The sequence below is a fragment of the Mesoplodon bidens genome (assembly GCF_964165515.1).
Source record: "Mesoplodon bidens genome assembly, chromosome: 2".
NCBI classification, from domain to species: Eukaryota; Metazoa; Chordata; class Mammalia; order Artiodactyla; family Ziphiidae; genus Mesoplodon; species Mesoplodon bidens.
Window position 1 is genome coordinate 50490500 of NC_138177.1, and position 23789 is coordinate 50514288.

The 23789-nt window shown below is 48.5% G+C and overlaps 1 protein-coding gene and 1 long non-coding RNA gene across 3 annotated transcripts in view; one reads left to right on the top strand and one right to left on the bottom strand.

Moving 5' to 3' along the window:
* Positions 1-1659: 1659 nt before the first annotated feature.
* On the bottom strand, positions 1660-11283 carry LOC308611909. The gene is made up of 3 exons (XR_014015048.1): positions 9719-11283; positions 7920-8031; positions 1660-1719 (listed from the first exon to the last, which is right to left on the bottom strand). It is a non-coding gene; the product is annotated as an uncharacterized lncRNA (long non-coding RNA).
* Positions 8326-23789, top strand: part of MAPKAPK2 (MAPK activated protein kinase 2) — a 45324-nt gene continuing 29860 nt past the window's right edge. Inside the window, exon 1 of one of the 2 annotated variants that reach the window (XM_081224053.1) lies at positions 8326-8984. In XM_081224053.1, coding sequence (XP_081080179.1) covers positions 8667-8984 — 318 coding nt within the window. In that variant the 5' untranslated portion in view covers positions 8326-8666. The remainder of the gene's footprint in view (positions 8985-23789) is intronic. The other variant, XM_081224054.1, reaches the window with a different exon arrangement.

Genomic DNA, 23789 nt, shown 5'->3' on the forward strand with positions numbered 1-23789 from the left:
AACCACAGGGGAGTCCCCATTTTTTTCTTTAAAAACATTTCTTTCTTTTTTGTTCTAAGTTCTTGCATTTATATCATGTGTTGAAGTTTGCACAGCACTTTCACGTAGTATTACCAATGGCTCCCTGTTGCCCAAAGTCCAAAGCCTTAGTGGAATGTCTAGCCCTTGAATCTGCTTTTTGCCTCACATCTTGACACTCTCCCCTGCACACCCTGCATTCCAGCCTGTGCTGACCACCTGCTGCTCCTAAACAGGCTGTGCAATTTCTCGTCTCCCTTTGCTCCATTGTTTAGTGTTATCCCTTTCTCCTCCTCTGCCTGGAGAATTCTTGCCCATATTTAGATCCCTAGGTCAAATGTCATTTCTTTGGTGAGAACTTTCTAGATGACTCTCTCCTGTTTGTGAGCCCTGAAGACCCAAACTTAAACCCTCTCAAGGCCACACCCAATAGGACGGCTATTACCAAAAACAAAACCCCAAAACCTAGAAAACAACAAGTGTTAGCTAAGTGGAGAAATTGGAACTCTTATGCATTGCTGATGGGAATGTAAAATGATGCAGCTGCTATGGAAAATAACACGGCAGTTCTTAAAGAATTTCACATAGAATTAGCATAGGATGCAGCAATTCAACTTCCGGGTATATACCTAAAATAATTGTAAGCAGGGACTCAAACAGATATTTGTACACCCATGTTCATAGCATCATTATTCACAATAGCCAAAGGGTGAAAGCAAACCAAGTGTCCATCAAGAGGGATGAGTGAATAAATAAAAGGTGGTATATATATATATATATATGTATATACAATGGTACAGCCTTAAAAAAAAGAAGGAAATTCTGACACATGCTGCAACGTGAATGAACCTTAAATACATTATGCTAAGTAAAACAAGCCAGTCATAAAATGACAAATACTGTATGATTTCACTTATATGAGTTTCCTAGAGTAGTCAAATCCATAGAGACAGAAAGTGGAATGGTGGTTGCCAGGGGCTGGGAGGAGGATGGGAGTGGGAAGTTATTATTTAATGAGTTCAGAGAACTAATTTAGGAAGATGAAAAGTTCTGGAGATGGATGGTGGTGATGGCTGCACAACAGTGTGAGTGTACTTAATGCCTCTGAACTAGTTAATAGTTAAAATGATACATTTTATGTTATGTATATATATAACCGTCACCATTTACATATGTATGTAAATATATATATATGTAACTTCTCAAGGCACTCAAGGTCCATCAGGGTCCTCTGAGCATTCCTATGCCCAGTACAATACTTGACCTGAACTGGTGCTTAGTCAATGTTTGTGGATATGAAAGGGGGTGCAAAGTTGATGGTGGGGGTCAGGTGCAGGTACCAGGCTGGCCCACATGCCAACTTCTCTCTTCCAGCACATCCAATTTTCCCCTGCACCTACTGCTCCAGTGAAGGGAGGGTTCTAGACATCTATCCAAAGCTGTGGGGAGACCCCTTGCCAGCATCAATGAGCGAGCTTCCAGGAATGAGAGGAACTTGCCCGCAACATGTACTATATAGGTCACACAAAAGGAAGAACTTCCTTTCATGATATAGTGAGACACCGGAAGTTCTGAGAGCCTTAAGTTTTTATGGTCACACACCTACTTGTCTACATGTAGGTGTGGTCTTTTGAGAAAGTTGACAGATCAGGTGGTCTTCATAGGTCCTTTTCATCTCTACAATATTACAGTTTTCATAACCTAAAGAGAAACATGGGGGAAAAAGTTAACTCCTACCTCTGTCATTTAATGAGCAAAAACAAAACAAAATGTGGGTTATACCACATGTACCTCATATATTTAGGACATTTCTCAAAAGCTTATACATCCTAGGATCCTAATTTCATTACTGCTTAAATGACTTTATTCATTGCCTTTAACTCTCTGTCTTGGAGGAAGAGTCTTTGGAATCTGAGTAAGATGCAGGTTGCAGACTGTTTCCTTCTCCTGAGCCATGCACACAGGCTGGGATGGCTTCCTCGGAGTGGCCTGGCAGGTGTCAGGTAGCTGGACAACTTACAGGGGCATTTAGGAACATGGACTTTGACATGTGTGGAAACAGCATGAGTTTTGAATTCCAGCGCTTGTGCTCTAGTGTGATGACTTTGGCTGGGTATTTAACCTTTCTGAGCCACAGTGCTTTTAATGATTGGAATAGCAGAAATAATACTAAGTACAGCCTGTCGAGAGGATTGAAGGAGATGATTGGTATGAACGTACCTGCTGCATAATAACTGCTCCACAGAGGCCAATCAGTATGTGTCAGTAACAGCTCAAAACTTGACAGGGGAATATTAATCTAGGGAATATTATCTCCCCCTTCATTATACAAAAAGAATGCAGAGGTGCAGTTATTATAGTCGTAAGTGGTAGAGGTGGGATTTGAACCCAGCACTTGATTCCGCCCTGTTCTGCTGCCTCAAAATTACGGTCTCATGGGAAGCTGTTTATTCTTATACACTTAGGAAATCGCTACCCAGTGCACACACACAGACACAGACACACACACACACATCTCTTCCTACCTTTCCTACCTTCCCACTCCCATTTACTCATCTTAAGTGAGGGATGGAAAAAAATTCCAGGGGTCAGCAGGTTACCAGACAAAGACCAATGACCCTTTGGGTTGACACACCCTGGTTGTGTTCCTGGATGACAAATCCCCTTTACCTTTCTCCCTTCCCCATTTCACTATCCAGGCTGAATGCTCATCTGAATTGCAATGGACATGCCAGATACAGGCTAGACTGGAGGGGCAAAGCTTTTAATATGGGACAACGGTCTTGGGCTATCTGGACTACGGTGGAATATTTACCCCTTTCGTCTCCATTTCCCATACTAAGGCACAGAATTTACAGTTAAGCAACCTGTAGTCTTAATTAGTCCCGTTTTCCGTCCCTTTGGACCATGTCATGTCTGTCGATGTGCTGAGGCTAAGTTTGTGTTCCCCCTTAGGTACTTCCTTCTTTCTCTTCCCATTCCCATTCTTCCCCTCTGCTCCGGCTGCTTCCTGCTGTGGCATTAAACAGTCCAAGGATGGGGTGCAGATAAGGGCATTGGGGTGGGGGAGCAGGGCATTTCTTCCCCTCTGAGATGTCCTCACATAGGGCATCGCCCACAAAATTGACTTTGGGTAAAATTTCTTTCTGTGGATCAGTCCCTAACACTTTCAGAGATTTCAGAAATTTTGTGACGAATAATTCTTATATATCTCTCATTTTTGCTTTGGAGAATTTCTCAATCTCTCAAAGAAAAACTAGCCTATAAGATGAAGACTGCTTATCTCTCCCAGGCCTCAAGTCATTTTCCTTTCCAAGAGTGAGCTTTCAGTGAAGAGAGCTTTTCCTGTGAATCATGCTGCCTTCTGCAGTATTTTGTGTGCCCCAGCAATAGATACAAAGGCCACTTTATCTGTGTGCATATATCTATCCAACAGCTTGCGGATGATCATATTTCATCGAGAGCGTGTTATCTGAAAATTTGCAGGAAATTCACCTCCATAGATTTTCAACCCTTGTAATCCATTCAGAATGCCATATCACAGCAAAATAGGAAAGTTTTACTCTCTGATGGTGGAAGGCAGGACGGGGGAAGCCTTGAGAAGAGATATTGCCATGGATTCACAAGTAATCCTATCATATAACCCAGCCATGCAAATTAACACAGACCTATACTCTGTAACAGATTAGGTCAAGATTGAAGGAAATTGAAGTGTGGGAGATTTAAAGTTTATCTAAAATAGAAAGTATAAGCCATACCTCTTTAGGTCATTCCTGCCCAGAAATGGCAAGATACCATATTTAGGACATCAAGAAGGATATGTGGGTGTATGTCTGCTTAGGATTTAGAGTGGGGGCCATGAAAATGGACTTTGGGTCAGAAACACCTGGGTTCTGTGCTTTGTTAACTATGTACCCCTAGGAAAGTTATTCAATTTCTCTAGGACTAAGTTTCCTCATTTTAAAAATAGATAAATGAGGATAACAGTACTTATCTCATAGGGTTGTATAATAGTTAGAATGGAATTTGGATGTGAGTGATAGAAAACTTAGAACATCAGTTGCTGTAATAAGAAGGACATTTATTTCTATTTCATATAAAGGCTGGGTAAGTTGTTTAGGGCTGATACAATGGATCCAGGCTCCATCTTCTACCCATACTCCATGGATAGAAGGACATAGACTCTTTCTATCCTTTTGCTCTGTCATCCTCAACCTGTGGCCTCCAATTCATGATTCAAGATGGCTGCTCAAGCTCCAGCCATTACATTAAAAAAAATTATTTATTTAGTGACTGCATTGGGCCTTAGTTGCTGCACATGGGCTCTTTGCTGCAGTGCTCGGGATTCTCTCTAGTTGTGGTGCGCGAGGGCTCCAGAGCTTGGGCTCAGTAGTTGTGGCGCGTGGGCTTAGTAATGCCCTGCAGCATGTGGGATCTTAGTTCCCCAACCAGGGGTTGAACTGGCGTCCCCTGCATTGCAAGATGGATTCTTAACCACTCGACCACCAGGGAAGTTCCTCCAGCCATTACATTTTTATTCCAGCCACCAGGAAGGAGAAAAGAGGAAGAGAAGAAGGAGGACTTACCTCTTTTCTCAACAGCTTCCATTTACAAGTCATGAACACAGACAGCTGTAATGGAGGCTGGGAAATGTAGTTTTTATTCCGGGCAGTCATGTGCTTAGCTAAATACTGAAGATTCTTTACTATCAAAGAGGGGGAAATGGATACTGGCGGAAACAACCAGCAATCTCTACCACAGACCCTCATGAGATTTAAATGAGACAATGGCAGGCTGAGCACAGTGTTGGGTATAGAGTGATCACTCAGTAATCGCCATCATTATCATCACCGTCGCCATCATCATGAGGAGGTGGGGAATACTCTGAAACTATGACAAGACATTTCCTTATTTTAACCTCATCTTTCTGATAAAGTCACCAATATCCACCACCCTTTAAAGACACTATGAGCTTCACCTTTTATGAAGGTCAGACACCTTTATGTGTCCTTATGAAATAAAACTACATAAAAGGAAAGCAAAGGAATGATGAACTTAGGATTCAAGATAATGGTTATCTTGGCCAGAGAAAACAGAGGTGGGTTGGGGATGAATGGAGGAACCACCTAGTTAGATGTATGCTACTGTCAAAGTCCTAGTTTTCATTTTGGGTAGTGGATTCACAGGTGCCTACTGCATTATTAAAAATAACTAAGGACTTTCCTGGTTGTCCAGTGGTTAGGACTTGGCACTTTCACTGCCATGGCCTGGGTTCAATCCCTGGTCAGGGAACTAAGATCCCTGCAAGGTGCAGCCAAAAAACTCACCACAAAACAAAACAAAACAAAACAACCAAACTAATAAATAATTAAATAAAAGCAGAGATGGACCAATGATTCAATGATGAGGAGGATTATAATTAACCAAATTCTGTGTACCTGAGGTCTTTAAATTGTCTTTGTGTGTACAGTATTCATGGCATATGTGTTTGCCTGTCAATAGTAGACAAAAATAGTACTTTCTATTTTCATACACTTTTAACTTTTGAAGTGCTTCTACATATCCATAAAAATTGTTTAAGTAGTTCATTACAGATGGTTGAGAGCTTGGTATTATACAAATAGGACTTTGGACTTCCATGTCCTAAGGAAAAATATTTAATTTTATTCTTACAGTAGCTCTACAAGGGAGGCAGGACAGATGTTATCATCACTGTTGGACAGATGAAAAAGAGGGAACTGAGAGGGCACGGGACTTGCATGAGATTACATGGTTAGTTAGAACTGGAATGGAACTTAAGACTCTGGATCTCTTGCCCATCTTAGGTTCTTCCTTTAGCCCATCTCACTCCCCAGTTATTATCCATCCATTAGACATTTATTTTATGTCTGTTACATGCCAGGCACATTGCACTTATGTGTTTGTGTTGATATATATATATGTTTTCTGGGTGCTGTGTGTGCAGCTTCTGTAATCTCTATGTACTGAGTCCTTGTGTGACTCCTGGGCCTAATTGGTCCTTGTAATTCCAGGAGGATGCCCCAGCTGTGGTTTCAGTTGTCTAGTTATTCCTAGGTCACTGGGCTGCAGCATCTCCCCAGAGTCCCAGCTAGATAGGAAGGCAGCTTTGATATCAGGGGCAGATCCCCAGGCAGTGGGCACAGACCAGAGGAGCAAGCCAACAATGCCTCAGTCATGATAAGATTTGCTATTTCATGATCATTTCTAGCTTTTGGGGAGTTCTCATGAACACTATCTCATTTAATTCTCACTCAGCCCTGATATTCGACTTTATTATTTTTCTCCTTTTTTCAGATACAAAGAGGAGAGACTTGAACTCAGGTCATTTGTCTCTAAATTCTGTTCTCTTTCCACTGTGCCTTCTCTGAAAGGGCAAAAACAGCTTATCCTCTTGCTAGCCTTGTGGAGGGAAGCAGGTGAAAACTCAGTGTCAGGCAGTAGGAAGCCACCGGTGACTCTCTGCAGAGGAAAAAAGACCAACTCCCAGCCCTGCGCAGCCCCAGCCCAGCTGAGGTGAGAAGCAAGGAGCAGGTGCTTCCACCTCCCCATCCCTGCGTCCTTCTCTCAGTCCTTGGGCTTCTCCCTCGTGTGCCTCAGGGGGGTGATAGCAGTGCTGCAGAATGGGGGAGGTGTTTTCCAATCTCTGTGGCCGTAGGCTGTCTTTTTATCTTTGAGGAGTCAGAGGAATGGGGAACTATCTAACTTATCCACCCTCTAGCATGAGAGGAGAGCTTCCGCCGCTTGCTATTGCAGAGGATTCCTCTGCCCTCACCTCCCAGAAGCTGGCACTTGTGTCAGTGCCACTCTCTTGATGCTGCCTGCTTGTACCTATCTCCTCCCCCACAGATCAACACCATCCACCGCTGCAGGCCTGAGCACGGCACCTTGCACAAAGTCAAGGTGTATGCTAAATTAACTGTGCTCAGAAGGAGCGAGTATTTGTGTTAGGGGAATCATATTTCTCCTTGGTCCATGGAGTGGGCCCTGGAGTGAGTCCCGGGAAGGGACTCTGCTGGGAGGGTAACTTCTACCTTTCAGGCTACCCTTGCCTGGGCTCGGTCCCCAGGGCACCTGTCCTTAGCAGGTTCCCTCCTCTGCTTCTCCCGGAGCTAGGTCTCCCTAGACAAGGGGGCTCTAGAGTGTTGGGGGAACGTGTTAGGGGCCACGTGTGGCCATAGGTAAAGTCACATTCTCTAATTCGGCCTTATCAGTAATTAAGCTGAGGTTTTGTCTTCACCTCAGCCTCCTTGTCTTATTTCTGAGCTGTTTTACTAGTCAGAGTGGGGAGGAGGTCAGCAGGAATTTATTTCATGATCATCCCCAAACCCCCATCAGAATATGTATCGAGACCCTCTGGTAGCTTAAATTTAGGGCCTCCCCAATCTCCTCCCTTGATCTGGGCTATGCTTAGGTCCAGCTAGATCCTTAGTATCTTCCTCAGAGACAGGGGGCTAAATTGGACTAGAACTTGGCTTCTTCAAAAATACCCATTTCTTATGCCTGTAGGTTTAGGGCCTAACTTTTCCACATTGGAAATCAGGACCTATTCCCCAGACCTTCCCTTTTTGGTACATTGTCTCAGGGAATTCTCTCCACACCCTATTCTTCCCACTGGGAGAGATGCACCGACCTGCTCAGGATCACACAGCCAGTCAGGGGAAAAGGCTCCCTGATTTCAGGTAGTCTGAATGTCAATCCATCCTCTTCCTGCCCTGTATCCCTTTTTAGCTAATTTACATGAAAAAATGTTCAAAAGTATAATTACTAAATTGTTCATATTTATATGATAATAAATCTTTACCGAAAAACAAATTTGTGAGAAAAGAAATGCAAAACTCAGAGGAAAGTGTTCAAGTTAAAATATTCCATATTTGCCTCACCCTATTCCGAGAATGAGTGGCCTCTGTAATTCCAGGTCACCCTGGAGGTCTCATCTGGCTCATACTTGCTAGTCATCCCCCGCCTTCGAAATACACCCCCAGCTGCTGCTGTCTAAAAGAGCCAGACAATTGGAGAAAAGTGGATTATCTATCTGATTATGCAGCTACTTTCATACGCCTCCCCTTTCCCTTTGCGTGGCCCTGATTATTTAAGAACTAAGATTTCTCGGTCCCCGCTCCCTGTCCCCAGCCCCGGTCCCCAGCTTTGGCCCTTCACGCTCCGGAAGCCTCGCGTCCTCCCCTTTAAGGCCAGCCCCTCCCCCACGCCCACGCCTCCCCAGCTCCGTCCCGCCTCCCCAAGCCCTGCCCCCTCCGACCCTCCCCTTTAAGGACCGGCCCCGGACGCAGACGAGGCTGTGACGCGGCCGCCGGCCCTCGGGCTGGGTACTTTGTCGCGCGGCCGCTTCCCCCCCGGCCGGGGCCCCTCCGTCCCGCGTTCCACCGATCGCCTGGCCCCCGGGGGGAGGGTGGGAGGGAGGGAGCAGGGTCGTTGGGCGCCAGCGGCGCACAGCGGGACACACGGAGCCCCGCGACCCGCCGAGCCTGGAGCCGGGCCGGGCCGGGGAAGCCGGCTCCAGCCCGGAGCAAACTTCGCAGCCGGGCTGGGGGTGGCGGGGAACCCGTCCGGAGCCGGAGGAGGGGCCCGCCGCGGGCCCTCCCGCCGCTGCTCTCGCGCCTACGGGCACCATGCTGTCCAACTCCGGTGCTGTTCCCCAGCCCGCCGCCGCCGCCGCCACCGCACCATGCTGTCCAACGCCGGCGATGTTCCCCAACCCGCCGCCGCCGCCGCAGCCCCCCGCCCCGGCCCAACCTCACCCCCCGGCCCAGCCGCCGCCGCAGCCCCCGCAGCAGTTCCCCCAGTTCCACGTCAAGTCGAGCCTGCAGATCAAGAAGAACGCCATCATCGACGACTACAAGGTCACCACCCAGGTCCTGGGACTGGGCATCAACGGGAAAGTTTTGCAGATCTTCAACAAGAGGACCCAGGAGAAATTCGCCCTAAAAGTAGGTTTGGGGCCCGAGGGAGGGGAGGACGGGCGGAGGGGGCCTCCCGGGGACCACCCCCGGCACTCCGCAGCGGCCTAAGCTCTCGGTGGCACAGCGTGGTCGCGCCGACGCTTTCCTCGGACTGGCGTCGGGGCCGCGGAGGAGTGGCCGCGGTGGGGCTGCCTGTCCCGCGCGCGTGAGGGGTGCCAAGTGCGCGGCAGGGGGCGGGGGGCAGCGGGAAGGTCAGGTCCCGGCGCACCACACCGCCGAGACCGAGTTTCCGGTCACCTCCGGGTGTGAGTGGCGGGGACTCGAGAGGACTCGTGAGGACCCTGCCATTTTGGGTTTGAGCGGCATCCAGCCGAGTTGCAACGGTTGGCTTCGGGACCACTTCTGCTAATTTTCCCCCTAGTCTCAAGGAAGTGATTTTCGGGGGTTGTGGTTCCCCATCCTCTGCTCCTTTCTTTCTGTGGGCACAAAAGGCCCATTACTCATTGAGCTGGTTGGTCGGTTGGTTTGGAGAAGTCGTATCTCAGAGGTTTATTTAGCCTCGCTCCTTATTTGGGAGCCGGAATGTGTGATTTCACTTCCCTGGGCCTTGCGAGTGCGGCTGTGCTGCCTTGGGGCGCGCCGGCCGGGGAGGTGCAAGGCTGGAGATTCCGCTGGGACACCGACACCCCCCCCACCCCCACCACGACCGCCCCGGGCGCGGGGGAGGGTTTGTTTTGATCCGAGAGCGTGCCCCCTCCTACCTTCAGTGTCTGTGAGGCTCCAGATGGGAGGCCAGCAGGCTCCTTCTCGGTGTCTGCTGTTTCCATAGCTCCATTGATCATTGTAAACCGGGTCCGTAAACCACGGCTTGGCCCAGTGCTGATTCCGCAAATCGGAGATGGCCACTTGAGTCCTGGACATGGGCGATTGGTGGACAGAGGAGGGAGCGTTTTCCTAGAGCTGGGGAAAACCAACCTCTTTTTTTTTTCTTTTCTTTTCTTTTTTAAGGGGATCTGGTAGGGGGGAGAATGGGGATTTCAGTGAGAGTATCTACTTCGGAAGTTAAACAGAATGGACTTGGAGGTCTGATGAGTCTCCAGTGCAGTGTGAGCCACTGTTCAGGGTCATGAAAAAGGTTTTCCCCAAAGAGGGGTTTCAGATCAAACCACATCTCTAAAGGTGACCAAAAACGCCTCTTCCCCCTGGGGTGTCTTAATGATTGGAGGAGGAGAAAAATACTTCCTGTGTTATACTTTCTTTTCCCCCTCAATCCCTGTGGCTAGCTGTGTTTCAGCTATTCATACAAAACTCAGATATGTGTTATGGGTGGAAATGTTGGAATATATAATTAGACATAATAAGACACTGGTACTTGGGGGTTGTAGAAGACAAGCATGTTCAACTTAACAGATTTTAAGGCCTCTAAAATTATTTTCTTGCTGCTTTCATCCTCCCTTTTGGGGGAGAACTTCAGCTAGCCTCAACACTGTCAGATTTGTTTGTTTTTTTACTATAAGCTGTTGCTGAGGGCTTTTGGTTGTTTGGTGTCGACTTTTGGAGAAGGAATATATCAGTATCCTGAACCCTTTAATATTTGTGCCTTAGACCGTTCTTTCCCTACTCATAACTGGGGGCAGGGAAGGAGAGTGGTTGTTTGACCCCGTGGCTCTGACCTCGGGGAGTGGAGTTGAGTGAATACTGTTTGACCACAGTTAACCTGTACTGTTGAGGAAGTGACAGACATTCTTTCCAGGAGAGTTTTCTGTCCCCTCTGAGACGCCATCTGCCTTCACCCATCAGCAGTTTGGGGACACTGGCTGCTCATTTTCTTGGATACCTGGAATATGGTATAAAGACTTCAGAACAAAAGCTCTCAATTTCTACTCCTTATTCTGTTTAATAGACACAGAAAACCACCCTCTAAAATGCTTTTGGGTGGCAATTCAGATTTCTATTGTAATTAATAGGAGAGAGATTTGGATTTTTTCTCCCTTTGAATGGTTTTGAAAGGAAAGATCCAGCAGTATTTTATTTTATTTTATTTTTTTAACATCTTTATTGGAGTATAATTGCTTTACAATGGTGTGTTAGTTTCTGCTGTATAACAAAGTGAATCAGCTATACATATACCTGTATCCCCACATCTCCTCCCTCTTGCGTCTCCCTCCCACCCTCCCTATCCCACCCCTCTAGGTGGTCACAAAGCACCGAACTGATCTCCCTGTGCTAAAGATCCAGGAGTATTTTAAATAACACTCATAGTTTGTCCTTCTCAGGTTAGAAGTGGATGAAGATTGAAGTCAGAGTGTGTTTTGACAGGCAGCCTGCTTCCAGATCTTACAAGTTGACTCAACTGCTAAACTGTAGATTTCCCACATATCTTTGTGTAAAAACTCCATAATAGAGGAAGAAAGAAGGGATGAGGCATTCAGAGACTGATAGCAGTGTCAACAGCACTTCCAATATCCAAATACTGGCTGAGACATAATTACAGCTGTGGGGGGAATCTGGTTCAAAGAATTCTGTTCCAGAGACACACACCAAAGAGATTTCTAGATCTTGAATCTTGATTAACTTAACCATAGGTGCTGAGTACTGAAATGATTTTCGAAACCAGGAGTGTTTTGATTATTAAGCAAGGGAGGAAGATGTGGTGGGGCAGGAGGGATTGCCTCATCGGAAAGGTGCCTGAAGAAAAAGGGAGGAGACCTCTGCTCTACCCGGGGTGTTAGGCCATTCCTGGGGAGTTAGGTCAAAGAGCTGTAGAGCAGCAGCAGGGCCTGTCATGGGGGTTCTGATATCTGGTATCTCACAGCCCTGAGAGTTGATGAGAGGTGGCGGCTGCCTTGATGCCCTGCTCCCTGTCTGTGGTCTGGTGACCTCTTAGTCCTATTAAATGTAATCAGTGCTTTAAAAAATAGTCCCATTCCGCCCTGCTATTTCTCTACCTCCACCTGAGAGAGGTAACATTTACATGCTTTTTGGTAGGTGCTATGACCTTGCCTCACCATCTCTCCTGGCTGCTTTTGCAAAGTTCTGAGTCATACTCATACTTCTCTCAGAGTTGGAAGGGACTTTAGAGGTCATCTCATCCAGCCCCCTCATTTTGCAGATGAGAAAACCAAGGCCCAGAGCAAAGGCTTGCTTGAGGTAGTGCAGCCATGCACTGGGCAGAACCAGGATTAGCACCCAGGACGCTTGACCACTTCCCACTTGGGAACTGCACTGACATCAGCAGGCTTGGCCCTGGGACGGGCTGCTGCTCCAGAGCCTCTCAAGCCCGAGGAGCTACTGTCACCGCAGGCCCTCCTTGACTGTCAGCCAGGGGGTGCTGGGTAGGGACTTAGCGGCTTCCCAGCAGAGATTGCCAGAGTTGGAGAGGCAGCTTATAAACCAACTCAGCAGCTCCATGAGTTTTGAATCTTCAGTAACAAATATTTTTTTTTTTACCACACCCTCCCCTTTTTAGGAAGTGTTTGCTAGAAATCTTATTTACTAGTGTTATTTTTTGTGCAAGAACGTGAGAATTCTATTCACTATTTCTTTGGTAGGGACGCCTGGTCTCAGCTCACTTGTGCAGTAATTGGTCCTATTCCCTGTGGGGTTCCTCAGTTGCTTACTGCTTCATTGTGTCATGGTGACTCTTAGGTATTAGCTGAACAAATTTAATTAAAGCCAGCACCGTTGTCCTTCTCTGCTGTGTGACTCTGATTCGGTGAAGCATATTATTGCTTTACAAAATATAGAATGTTGTCGTAACTTATCTCTGTTTGTCTTTCCGTTGTGTGGATTAGAGGAAACAAAGTACTGTTCCTTCTCCTTGCCTTTCTCCAGCAATCCTCCCTCTCCAGCTGACTTCGTGTCACCGCCATGTGGCTTCCTTGGTGTTCCGAAGGGGAGCTGATCAGAACCTCTCATGGCTGCGAGGGAGAGCCGGGGCTCCCACATCCCCACAGTGCAGGCTGCACCCTCTCCAGCACGCCTCGTGCTGTGTACCGGTCAGGGAGCAAGAGAGTTTGTGGCTGGGCGAGGGGCAGTGTCCCAAATTGGGGTTTGCTGGATGGAATCACAAGGTGAGGAAAGTTTCAGTAATCAACCAATCTCTTTTATCTCCACTGTTGTTACAGTAGTTAACAATTCTCTGAGCATCCTACCATATGCTTTGTTGTATGGAGGATACAGACATTGAAAGTGACCTTAAAATTTTGGAGGTCAGGAAGCTTATTTGGAGAAGGTGAAATTAACAAACGTAGTGTAAGGCTGTGCTGTCCAGTATGGTAGCCAATGCCCATGTATAGCTATTTAAAATTAGCTAAAATTAATTAATTAAATTAAGCTAAGTTAAGTTTAAAAATCAGTTGCTAGCCACATGTCAAGTGTTCAGTAGCTACATGTGGCTAATGGCTACTGAATTGAACAGTGGAGAAGAACGTTTTCGACCTTGTAGAAAGTTCTGTTGTACTTTGCTGGTCTAGGGGTTAAATTGTGTGGTTGGGAACAGAAGAACTTTGAAGAGGCAATCTGTGAGGACCGAAGGAGCTGAGGACAGTCTCTGAGGAATGAGCACATCTGCAGGAGGTGATGGTGGCGTTGCCCTCGGGGCAGCTGAGGGGAGAGTGGATCAGTTGGTAAGGAGCAAGTGGGGCTGGTGACTCAGAATTGAGCCTAACCGATCTTTGTGTTAAAAGCAGGGTTTAAAGTGTTTGAGGAGCATGAAGTAAACTAACAGGATGTTGTAAAGGAAGGTTACAAATCTCTGAGGTTGGGGCTTGTGGTTTTTTGAGGGAAGGTGTAGCTTCTGGGTTCAGAGACCCTGTTCCTTGCTTTGCGCCCTGCCCTGGTTGCTGTCTACTGCAGCAGGGCCCTTGACATCCACTGAGGCAGGATCAAAGCTGGGGCGGCTCATGGTTCTTTTTCACTTATGAATTCTGGGCTTTGATAGAGCTTGAAAATAATCTCCAGCTAAGATGTGGGATCAGTGGCTGACAAAAGGGGGAGAAAAGCAGCCCCAGGCCTCAGGACCAAATATTGATGGGTGTCTGGGAAATGAAGGGGTCCTTTTTAGAGGATGATGGTGTTGGTATTCATAATTAAGACGTTTTGACTGCTTGGAATCTGAGGAGTTGGGCCATCATCAGTTGACGATTTTATTTAAGAAGCAGGTGCAGGGGATTCAGGGAGAGGCCTGGAGGAGCCAAGCTTCAGGACTGCTGGAGGCAAACTTAACCCCTGGCCGCATCCTGGGGATGACGGAGGCCCCCTCCCTTCCCGTAGAGCCCAGGGATGTGTGGAGTCTGTGCCAAGAGGAATGCCAGCCATGGCGGGGAAGACAGGGCATCAGTATCTGCATCTGAGTCTTCTCACGATTCCCAGGTGGCCCTCCTGTGCTCCGATGCAGGACTCTCCCTGGTAGTTTGACATCTGTGGCACAGGATTCATACTTTCCTGCTCCCTCTCCTCTGCATGAGGACTTCCCAAGGATCCTGTGGGGTCTCTCTTTTCCCCTCCTCCCTGTGCTGCACCTTTCCAGTTGCTGCAGTGTCCTGGACAGAAGTGGGTGGGCAGGGCAGAGCTGTTCTTTGTGTTTGAAGGGGCTGCAGCTGCTCTTGGTAATGATATAAGGCTCAGTGGCAAAGGGACCCACAACTCATAGTTCCTTAGAGCTCACAACACTCCCTGCTTATCTTTCTTGACCCTTTCCACCTCACCGAGGAAGAGGCTGGGCCAGTCTAGAAAGGTTCAGTGGTATATCCCAGGTCTTACCTGGTATCAGCATCAGAGCCATGTCTTGGGACCTGGTTCACTGGGACCTCCTCTTGGTCTGGGTTCCTTTGGTGTTTTGGTTGCTAGAGGTAATAGTATGGGGATTGTGGACCTGGCAGTGCAAAACTCTTCTCCACTAACTGGTCACTAGGATCTTTCTACATTAGTCATCTTAGAAACGGGGACATTGGTATTAAGATGGGACCATGCCACTGAGCAGCTTGATGTACACCAAATATGTAACCAAAATCAGATTTTATACCTTTTCTAGTCCTTAGGGGAATAGTGATATTTTGTGTTTTAAGATATGTATGGATATAAATACCTAGGGATGAACCCGATACCATGGGTTATGTGCTAGATTAGAAAGAGAGAGAGAGAGAGAGAGAGAGAGAGAGAGAAAGGAAGAAAGATAGATAGAGCTAGTCTTGGTGCCCTGCTAACTAGCTATGTGACTTTGAACAGGTCAGTTAAACTTTCTAGGCCTCAGTGTACACATCAGAGGGTCAGGTTACCAGTGGCTCCTGGGACACAGCAGTGTGGGATAGTGGAGTGCTGTGCTGGAGGCAAGAGGCAGGAGAGCTTGCTGACTTGCTCCACGTCTGACCATCAGCAGTATCTGGGCCAGCGTGGATGCCCTTTTGATAGGCTTGCTGCTGCGTTGCAGGGCAGCTCCTGTCCAGTTAATTAATAACCATCACTTGACCAGCTGCGCCTTCTCTCGTGTGAAGACTTGGTGAGTGTTCCAGCAAGTGCCTCAGCAGAGAGGATGGACTGTGTAACTCAGTGGGGTGTGAATCCTCTCCTTCCTTGAAATCAGAAGAATCTTAGTGTTCTGGTGGCTCAGGGTAGAGATGGGAACTCTTCATTTTTTTCCGCATCTGAAACTCCTTCCCATTTGAAGTTACGGGGCCAAACATGGCTGCTGTGGTTGGCTGTGCAGGCTGTGCCCGGCACAGGGCACCTGGCTGAGGGAGGAGGAGGGCTCTGATCCAACTCACTGTCCATTTGTCAGGCTTTGCCTTGGTGTGTGACTGGGTCCATACAGATGGGTGCCGCCTTCTAATTCACTTGGAGTTGTAGTATGGGTTTGAGGCTGTTCTGAGGTGAGAGCTGGGGACTGATTCCCAGAGCTTATGGGGAAGTTAGGATGTACAACCAGGTACCACTTCTTACCCGTAGGACTGGGTACTGAGGGATGTAAGGAGACTGAGGAAGCAAGAGGAGAGGGAGATGCCTAGCGAGGTCTGTTTTCATTTCTCTTCTTCCTGCCATTCAGGGCTAAAGCAGTGCTTTTAGCCCTGGAGCTTTGGACTGAGGTCCTGAGTGCCAGGCCAGGAGACTTTGTTGGAGGAAGAGGAGACTGAGTGGAAGCGGGGATAGGGTTGTGCTCCCCTCTGGCAGTGCAGAGTTCTTGGGGGTCTTTATTCTGTGATCCGGTAAACACCTTAATGTGCCATCTGCCAGGTCGTATAGGCTGGGAGGTGGCTGCAAGGTCAACTTTATCTGTAACTGATGTTCCCTTCTAAGACCAGCTAAGCTGTGTGTTCATTCCGCCAGGAACCTGAGCTGTCCAGAAGGATCGTATGAAAGGGCATCTTACTCTTGAGGGACGTTTCCAGGCATCTCCATGGCCATTGTCCATCCAGGGCTCTTCCCGGGAGGTGAGGAGTGGTGAAGCCTTTTCTCTCTCAGAGAAGATGTGGCGAACATCTCTGTTTGGCTTACGTCCGGGATGGTTCTTTTGAACCTGAAGCAAAGGTGAAATCTCTCTAGTCACAGGTAGAGGGACGTGGGAGGAGAGCCCTTGACGGCCCCGCCAGCTTCTCCACCTTCATGCTCCTTACCTTCCCGGGCCCTCCCAGGAGGTGACTGAGTTGATCACTTTGCTGCCATTTTGATTATTCATATTGTGATGAGGCTCCCAGCCCACACTGGACATTTGTAACCAGGCCTCCCGCCCAGGGCCCAGAACTGTCACTCAGCCCCTCTGTCTCAACGGCTAAAAATAAACCTGCCACTGCTGCAGTCTCCCCCCACAGCCAGGCCCTGACGCCTGTCCCAGGTCTTCCTGCCACACTGCTGAGCTGTTTCTCACACTGACTTGCACCCCCTCCCCATTGGCCCCCTTCTCTTCCAGCCTGAGCTTGGTGGGTGGTTTGGGGCCAACTGGCTTTTCTGAGTGCTGAGAGTGAGCCGTGGCTGCTGCTTCTCCAGGTGTCGAGATTTATATGTGGAGGCTCCGTGGAGCTTGGGGAAGGATGAATTAGCCAGGGAGGAGGTGAGCGGGCTTGGCACTGTTAGACTGTGTGTGTGCTTGCGTCCAGATCTGGCTTCCTCCAGACTCCACCCGCAAGCTAGCCTCCCTGGCAGAAGGAGTGTGAGGATGAGTAGAGGAGTCCAGCGGGCTGTCCCAGGCCCTCACCCAGCCGCCCGCCCTGTGGCTGAGCGTGCTACCCGCCCCAGGACTCCTGCCCTGTTGCTAAGCTATACTCTCCACCTCCGCAGCATGGGGCTTCAGGTTACCAGATTCAAAAGTGTGACCTCATCTCTTTGGCTTCCAAGAATAACTGGGCCCTGGCTCTCAGGGCCTGTTCATGAGTCAGGCCATGGCCCCTCTGGCCCTTCCAGCTCAGCCACCTGCAGGATGTCACAGAGAGCATGGGTGTCTTCTACCTCCTGACTGTGGGGGGCAGGGGTGTTGGTGATCTGTGTCCCTTGAGGTCCATCGAGGTGGCCTCTTCTCCTACTGCCCGTGGATCCTGGGGCACTATAGAACTAGGAGAGGAAATGGGCTCGGGTAGCTGAGATACCTACTTAACTGATAGATACTGGGCAGAGTATTTCCTTTAGTTGACTTTGACATTCTCTTCTTTCTGATTTTTCTAATCCTTGGACAGGTGTTGGTACTAATCCTGTTGGATAGGAGGATTCTGTGTTTTCTGGTATTAGGGTTTATCTGGGAGAAGGAGTGCATGGGTGAGAGCCGAGGTAGGACTTGGGGGACCCTCTGCTTTCAGCTAGAGTTACATACCCAGACCACGTCTCCGTGACTGCCTACTCCTGTCTTTCCCCCTGGGGCCTCATTTCCTCTGCAGGGAGAGATTTATCTGCCAAGGCCCATTGGCCTCTGGAGGGGAGGAGTTGGGTGTAAATTGCTAAGAGTGTATTTTTAACTCTGACAGAAGGAGTCCCTGTCCTTGGAGTAGCCATGCCCTCCCTCTTTTCTCCCTCTTCTGAGCCTCCTTGCCTGGCTTCTGTAATTCTTAGAGGAAGGGATTTTTAAAGGAGGGATTTTAAAGGCAGGCTTCACAGGAGCCTTAGGTGAGGGAAGCCTTTCTAAGTGAAGAATCTGCAGATTGCTCATGCCTGATTTCTGCAGAGTTCAAAGAGTTGGGGGGTGGGGCAGGAGGAAGAGGGGGAGCCCTGGGCGCTTGAAGCCACGCGTGTGGAACTTAGAGCATCCTAGGAATGCAGGTGGCCTGGTGAAGAGCCCAGTGTGCCCTGGAGCTTGCTGCAGTCAGGCTGCTGCCTGGGGGAGCAAGGTCTTCTTGTACCTTTCCTTGTGCTTCTCTCCTTACTGGCACCCGGATCTGAGGAAGGCTGGAGGCCACGGGGCAAAATGAGCGCGTAGAGTAACCTGCTTTGCAAACTCTCACGCTTACGGAAATGTTGTTTTGCTATTCCCTCTGACCGTCAGGCTCCCCAGCACCATATCCCTTCCACTGGAGCCCATGTGGGATTCCCAGGGACTTCCTCGCTTCTGTGTCCCCTCCCCCTGGCGGCACTCCAGTCACCTGCGCTCTTAGGGAGGAGGAAGGGGCTGTGAGCGTCCCTTCCTCTGTGCCTCGTCTCCCCTGCTTTCATGGTCTCTTTTGGTTACCTTGCTTTAGATTTGTTAAAAGAAAATAAAATTGAGTTGGAGGTGTAATTAGAGAAGGAAGGGCTAGAGAGTAGAGGTGGGGGCGGGCTGGGCCTTCGAACATGTGGCCGACCCTGAGGACCCCGGCCTGGAATGAGATCTTGCCCCCTCAGTTCCTTGGAGAGCATGGGGGTTAGTTTACCTAAAGCCCAGCTCTGATCACGTTGCTTCCCAGCTTAAACCCTTTCATGGGTTCCCTTTGGACGCAGAGTTCAGGAGATTTCCAAATCCTTCTCAGATCTGACCCCAATCTGGTTTTTTTGGAGTGTGTGCTGTGCCTCAGCTTAAGTGGCTTATATATGCTGTTTCCTTATGGGGCTCTGCTTTCCAGCCCCACACCCTCACCCGTGGCCTGTACCCTATTTGTCCTATGTCGCCTTTACCACCCCCACCCCCTGCTCCCCATCCCCAGCCTGTCTGTATCCGCCTCTTCTACCCGGTACACATGCTGCTCCTTCCTTCGTGAAGCCTTTCATGCCAGAAGCAGGTCTCCGCCATCCCTCCCTGTCACACTTGCCAAGACACTCTTACATTTTCTTTCACATTTTAAATGTATTTCTCCATGTGTGAAGTGGAGATATTGGATTGTAAGTTCCTTGAAGACCCACGTCTCCACTATTTTTGTATCCTCTTAGTTCTATGTAGTGACTATATGCCGCCATTAAAAAAACATTCAGAGGGTATTTTGGCATTGTGCATTATACCTAGCTGCCTCACAAAGGTGTGAAAACTGAGTAATAGTGCATGCTGCCTACATAAGTATAAGGTACTAGTGGTGATCCTCAGGGTGGAGGGGGGTGGCCCTGGGTGAGGGGCAGTATGTGCCTGGGCTCTCTGAGAATGAGCCAGGGCTATAGTGAGGGTCCCCCTAAGTGTCTGTCCCTGCTCTTCCTCCTGTCGGCTAAAAAGCCATTCTCAGGACAGCCTTCTGGGCGTTCTTCCCTTTACCCACTCGGATCTGCTGACTCAAGCTGCCACCTTAAGTTTCTGCTAACAGAGTTCTCATTCTTGTAAGGGCCCTGACCACAGTTTCCCATTGATGCCTCTCCTCCTCCTCCCAGTTCCAGAGCCCCTCCTTTTCCTGTTGTGCTGTGGAGATGACCCTTCTGCCCCTTGGAGAACTTTAACTGAGGGAGGGACAGATGTAGAGCTTGCCAGCTCTCCTACAGTTCTTGGCATCTTCGAGTCAGCCCCAGACACAGCAGAGACACACAGATGCAGTCCAAGGTGATCTATCTGTCTGCTGGCCTTGTTCCTGTGTGTTGCAAGAGGACCAGTATTGAGCATCATGTTGCTGGGACTGAGGTCAGAGGTTTGAACCTCGTGGGACCGGTTAATTCCATGCAGGGGAAACAGAACTGGACTGGCATGTGAGAGACCTACCTGGCTGTGTGGTCCTCAGCAGTCCTTGAACCTTTCTGGCCCTCACTTATTTTCTTCATTCGTAAACCGAAGGGCTCTCCTGTATTGAAGGGCTTTATTTCATTACTGCTGCTGCAACCCCACTGCTGGGAAAACAACCCGATGCTGGGAAAGACCCCGATGCTGGGAATGAGGTGGTCAGACCAGGTTCCAGGGATCCCGGGATTGGGAGCCATCCTCTCTGTCCTCACTTTCTGCAGGCCAGTGTTCTTTCACCCTTCTCCGGGCTGTAGTATTTTTATTCATTCAGTCATTCAACCGATGTCTATAGACATGAATTCTTCTCTGTGCCTACCTTCTGTCTTCCCTGCTGACTGGCCATCAGGAGGCCCAGATGGCAGGATTAACCTAGAAGGGTGACTAGTCAGGGTCATCCCCTTGGGTTTAGACCCCTTTAATACCTCTGCTATATATGAGAGGGATTTAGAACAATGAGGGTTGATTCTTTGTTGCAGCTTAGACTAGACCCCTGCCTTTCTAAGTGGGATTTGCCTTAGGGTGCCTTCTCTACCCCTCTGAGATCCAAAGCCACCCACTACTCAAGAAAATTAATTAGAAATGCCAAGAATGACTTTTGCTGCCTCCCTAAGGATAGATCAGAACAGCAGAATGACTTTGATACCTACAACAATCTTCTATCTTCTGTCTCCTTCAGATCACTGTTGAAAGCTTAGCAACACTGTGAAAGTTTCCCAGATTGATAAAAAGTCTTTACTGAGCAGATATTATATGTATCAGGCATTGTACTAGGTGTTTCACGTACACTCTTGTTAATCCTTAAAATAATACTGCAAAGTAAAAGTCCCCGTTTTACAGAAGAGGAAACATGTTCAGAATCATTCACTCGTTAGCAATTATCTATTGAGCACTTACTAAGTGCTAAGTGTTATTTCAGGCTCTGGGGATACATCAGTGTACCAAGCAGACCAAAAAAAAAAAAAAAGATCCTGCCTGCGTGGAGCTTGCATTCTAGCAGGGGGAGACAGACAAAATATAATCAGATAAATGTCCGATGGTGATAGGTACAAAGGAGAAAGTAAAGGAGGGGAGGAGACCCTGGAAAGCAAGGAGCACGTGTGTGGTGTTGAAATTTCAAATAGGGGCTCAGGGAAGGCTTCACTGTGAAGGTGACATTTGAGTGAGCCCTGGAAGTGACTGGGGTGGGGGCAGGCGGAAGGAATACAAGTGCAGAGCCCTGAGGCTATTAATGATGGGCGTGCCTAGCTCTAAAACCTGGCTCCCTATAGCTTGCAGAACTGCCTCTCTTAATAGTTCTTCCCTGACTCCGCTATAATTCAGTACTTAGTTGATTCACCTCTTTATTTTATCATCAAATATGTATGGAATGCTTATTTTGTGCAAATTGCTGCAATGATAAGATGGGAGCGCTGCCTTTGGGAACTTACAGTTTAGAGGAGGAGTGAACACCTTTGTGTATAAAAGGAGTAAAACTAGACTGACCCCCCAAATCTGGACTGTGCGCCTTCACATGTCTTCCCTCTTGACCCTCTCTGACGGAGGCAGTACCTCTCTGACAGGTAGTCCAGGTGGTCTGATTCCAAGTTTTACACATAAAGAGGTTCAGGGAGCTGGTGGTGGGAAAGTGGTGGAATCAGGGCCACAAAGGATACAGAGACTCAGGGTGAGCTCCTTGAGGCCGGAGGGGTCAGGGGTGCGGTCACTTTTGCCTGGTATGGACTCACACCTGTGACAGGGCCCGGGGCCAGTGCAGACAGAAGTTTGCCCAGTGGGAGGAGTAGTTTGAGGGACTCCACTGGGGCTCCCATCTTCTGTTTGCTGAGCGGGGAAGACCCGAGGTCTCCCTAGGGATGTTTCTGGTAATGGGAAGTGCTTGGGATTACGTTGACTGGCTCTCGCCTGGAGCCGGGGAAGAAGGGGGTGATGAGAAAGGGCTGGCTGGGCTGCAGCTGTGGCTGAGGCTCTTGTCCTCTTCTGGGCCCTCCCAGGGTTTCTCTCTTTTGCTTTGAGGAGTTGCATCCTTCCTGTGTTGAGCCTCCCAGGCAGACCAGTGGGCAGGTGCACTCAGGGTGCTCTCTGAGCCCCAGCTCTGGCCATCTTTGCCTCCAGCCTCTCAGGAGCTGGGCGAGCGGAAGTCAGGGCTCGGGATGGAGCCGACCGTTAGTGCAGATGGGAAAGTGAAGCAATGGGTCAGGTCTGTTTTTTCCTGAGCATGTGCTATGACAAAGGAAGTTGCAACATTTTTTTTTTTTTCTCTCTTTCTTTTTATAAAGCAAGAAGGGGGGGAAAAAGTCTTCCAGTAAACTTCAGAAAAAAGATCTGGTCTTTGAAGGATGGTTGTTCTCCCCCTCCCCCACAGGGATTTTTTAGTTTGTAGTCTTTCTCCCATCCTTCCTCCCCCGCCATCCCTGCCACCGTCCCTCTTCTCTGAGGGCCCGTGTCTCTGCAGCAGGCTGAGTGCCTCTCCTGAGAGGAGGCAGTCAGTAACTTGGTCTGAGGGAGCCTTGAGAAAGCATCCTGTCCATTGTGAGTGTGTGTCCAGGCAGATGCTGTCAAAAGGGTCCCGAAACATGGGAGCAGGAATCAAGGCTGAAGGACCACACATGTGAAGCTGGAGTCCTTGGTCAGGTTTGAATTTGGCCTTTGTGCTGTACCTGGGCAGGAATCCAGTTGTGTTTTTTAGTGTGCAGATGATATATTTTCCTGATGAAAACTTTCGAGGTCTGGAAAAGTAGTGGGACTTTTTTTTTTTTTTTTTTGGCGAGATTTATTTCTTCTCCCTTGGATTTCTATACCCCAGAACAGCCAAAAAGTTCCATTACAAACCAGCTTTGAGACTCCAGCTTTAGTCAGCTAAGGGATGTTCTAGGTCATCCTTGAGAATGAGGTCTGCTTGCTCTGGGGAAGCTGGGTGGTTGCACCAGGCAATAGGCCCCACTGTCCGGGATGGGGTGACGGCTGCTGGCACTGTTGGTGTTAATTGCTTTCTTGGGCAGAGAAGGGCAAAGCCCTGAGGGGTGAAGATTTTTGTTCAGGCTCTTTGTTCTCTGTACCTGTTGTCTCTGGTACAGCTGTCACAGAGCTCCTCCCTTCCTGCTGTTTTCTTTAAATTTAATCTCCCTGTCATCAGATGTGTCTCTTCAGGCTGGAGATGAGCTCCAAGAGGTGGTGGTGGAAGGAGCAGAGAGTCACAAGTTTCTTGCTTGTGTAAATCTCAGAGTGAATACATAAACCCTCTTTCATAGCTAGCCGCGCTGGCTGGTCCAGTATAGCCACTAGCCACATGTGACTATTTAAATTTAAATAATTAAATAAAGTTAAAAGTTAGTTCCTCTGTAGCACTAGCTACACTGCAAGTGCTCAAGAGTCACATAGAGCTTGTGGCTACTGTGTTGGGCAGCACAAATAAGAGAACATTCCATCATTGCAGCATGTTCTCACAGACAGCACCAGGCTCTGAGGTCATCATTCTACACCCCGGTAAAGATTTAGCGGAACTGGAAGGGGATTTGTGTAAGAGCGTGAGGAGAGGTTTTGGGGCCTAGTCGAGAGGGTAAAAAGAAGGTGATCATTTAGAAAGGGACTGTAAATAGTATTTTGTTTGTCTTGTTTAGGGCTGCATTTCAGCAGATGGTCATCTAGCCCAGTTGCTCCCAGCCAAGTCGACTGTCAGAATCACCTGTGGGTAACATTTGAAAATACAGATTCCTGGACTCCACTCTTTGTATCTTATTGTACAAGACTAC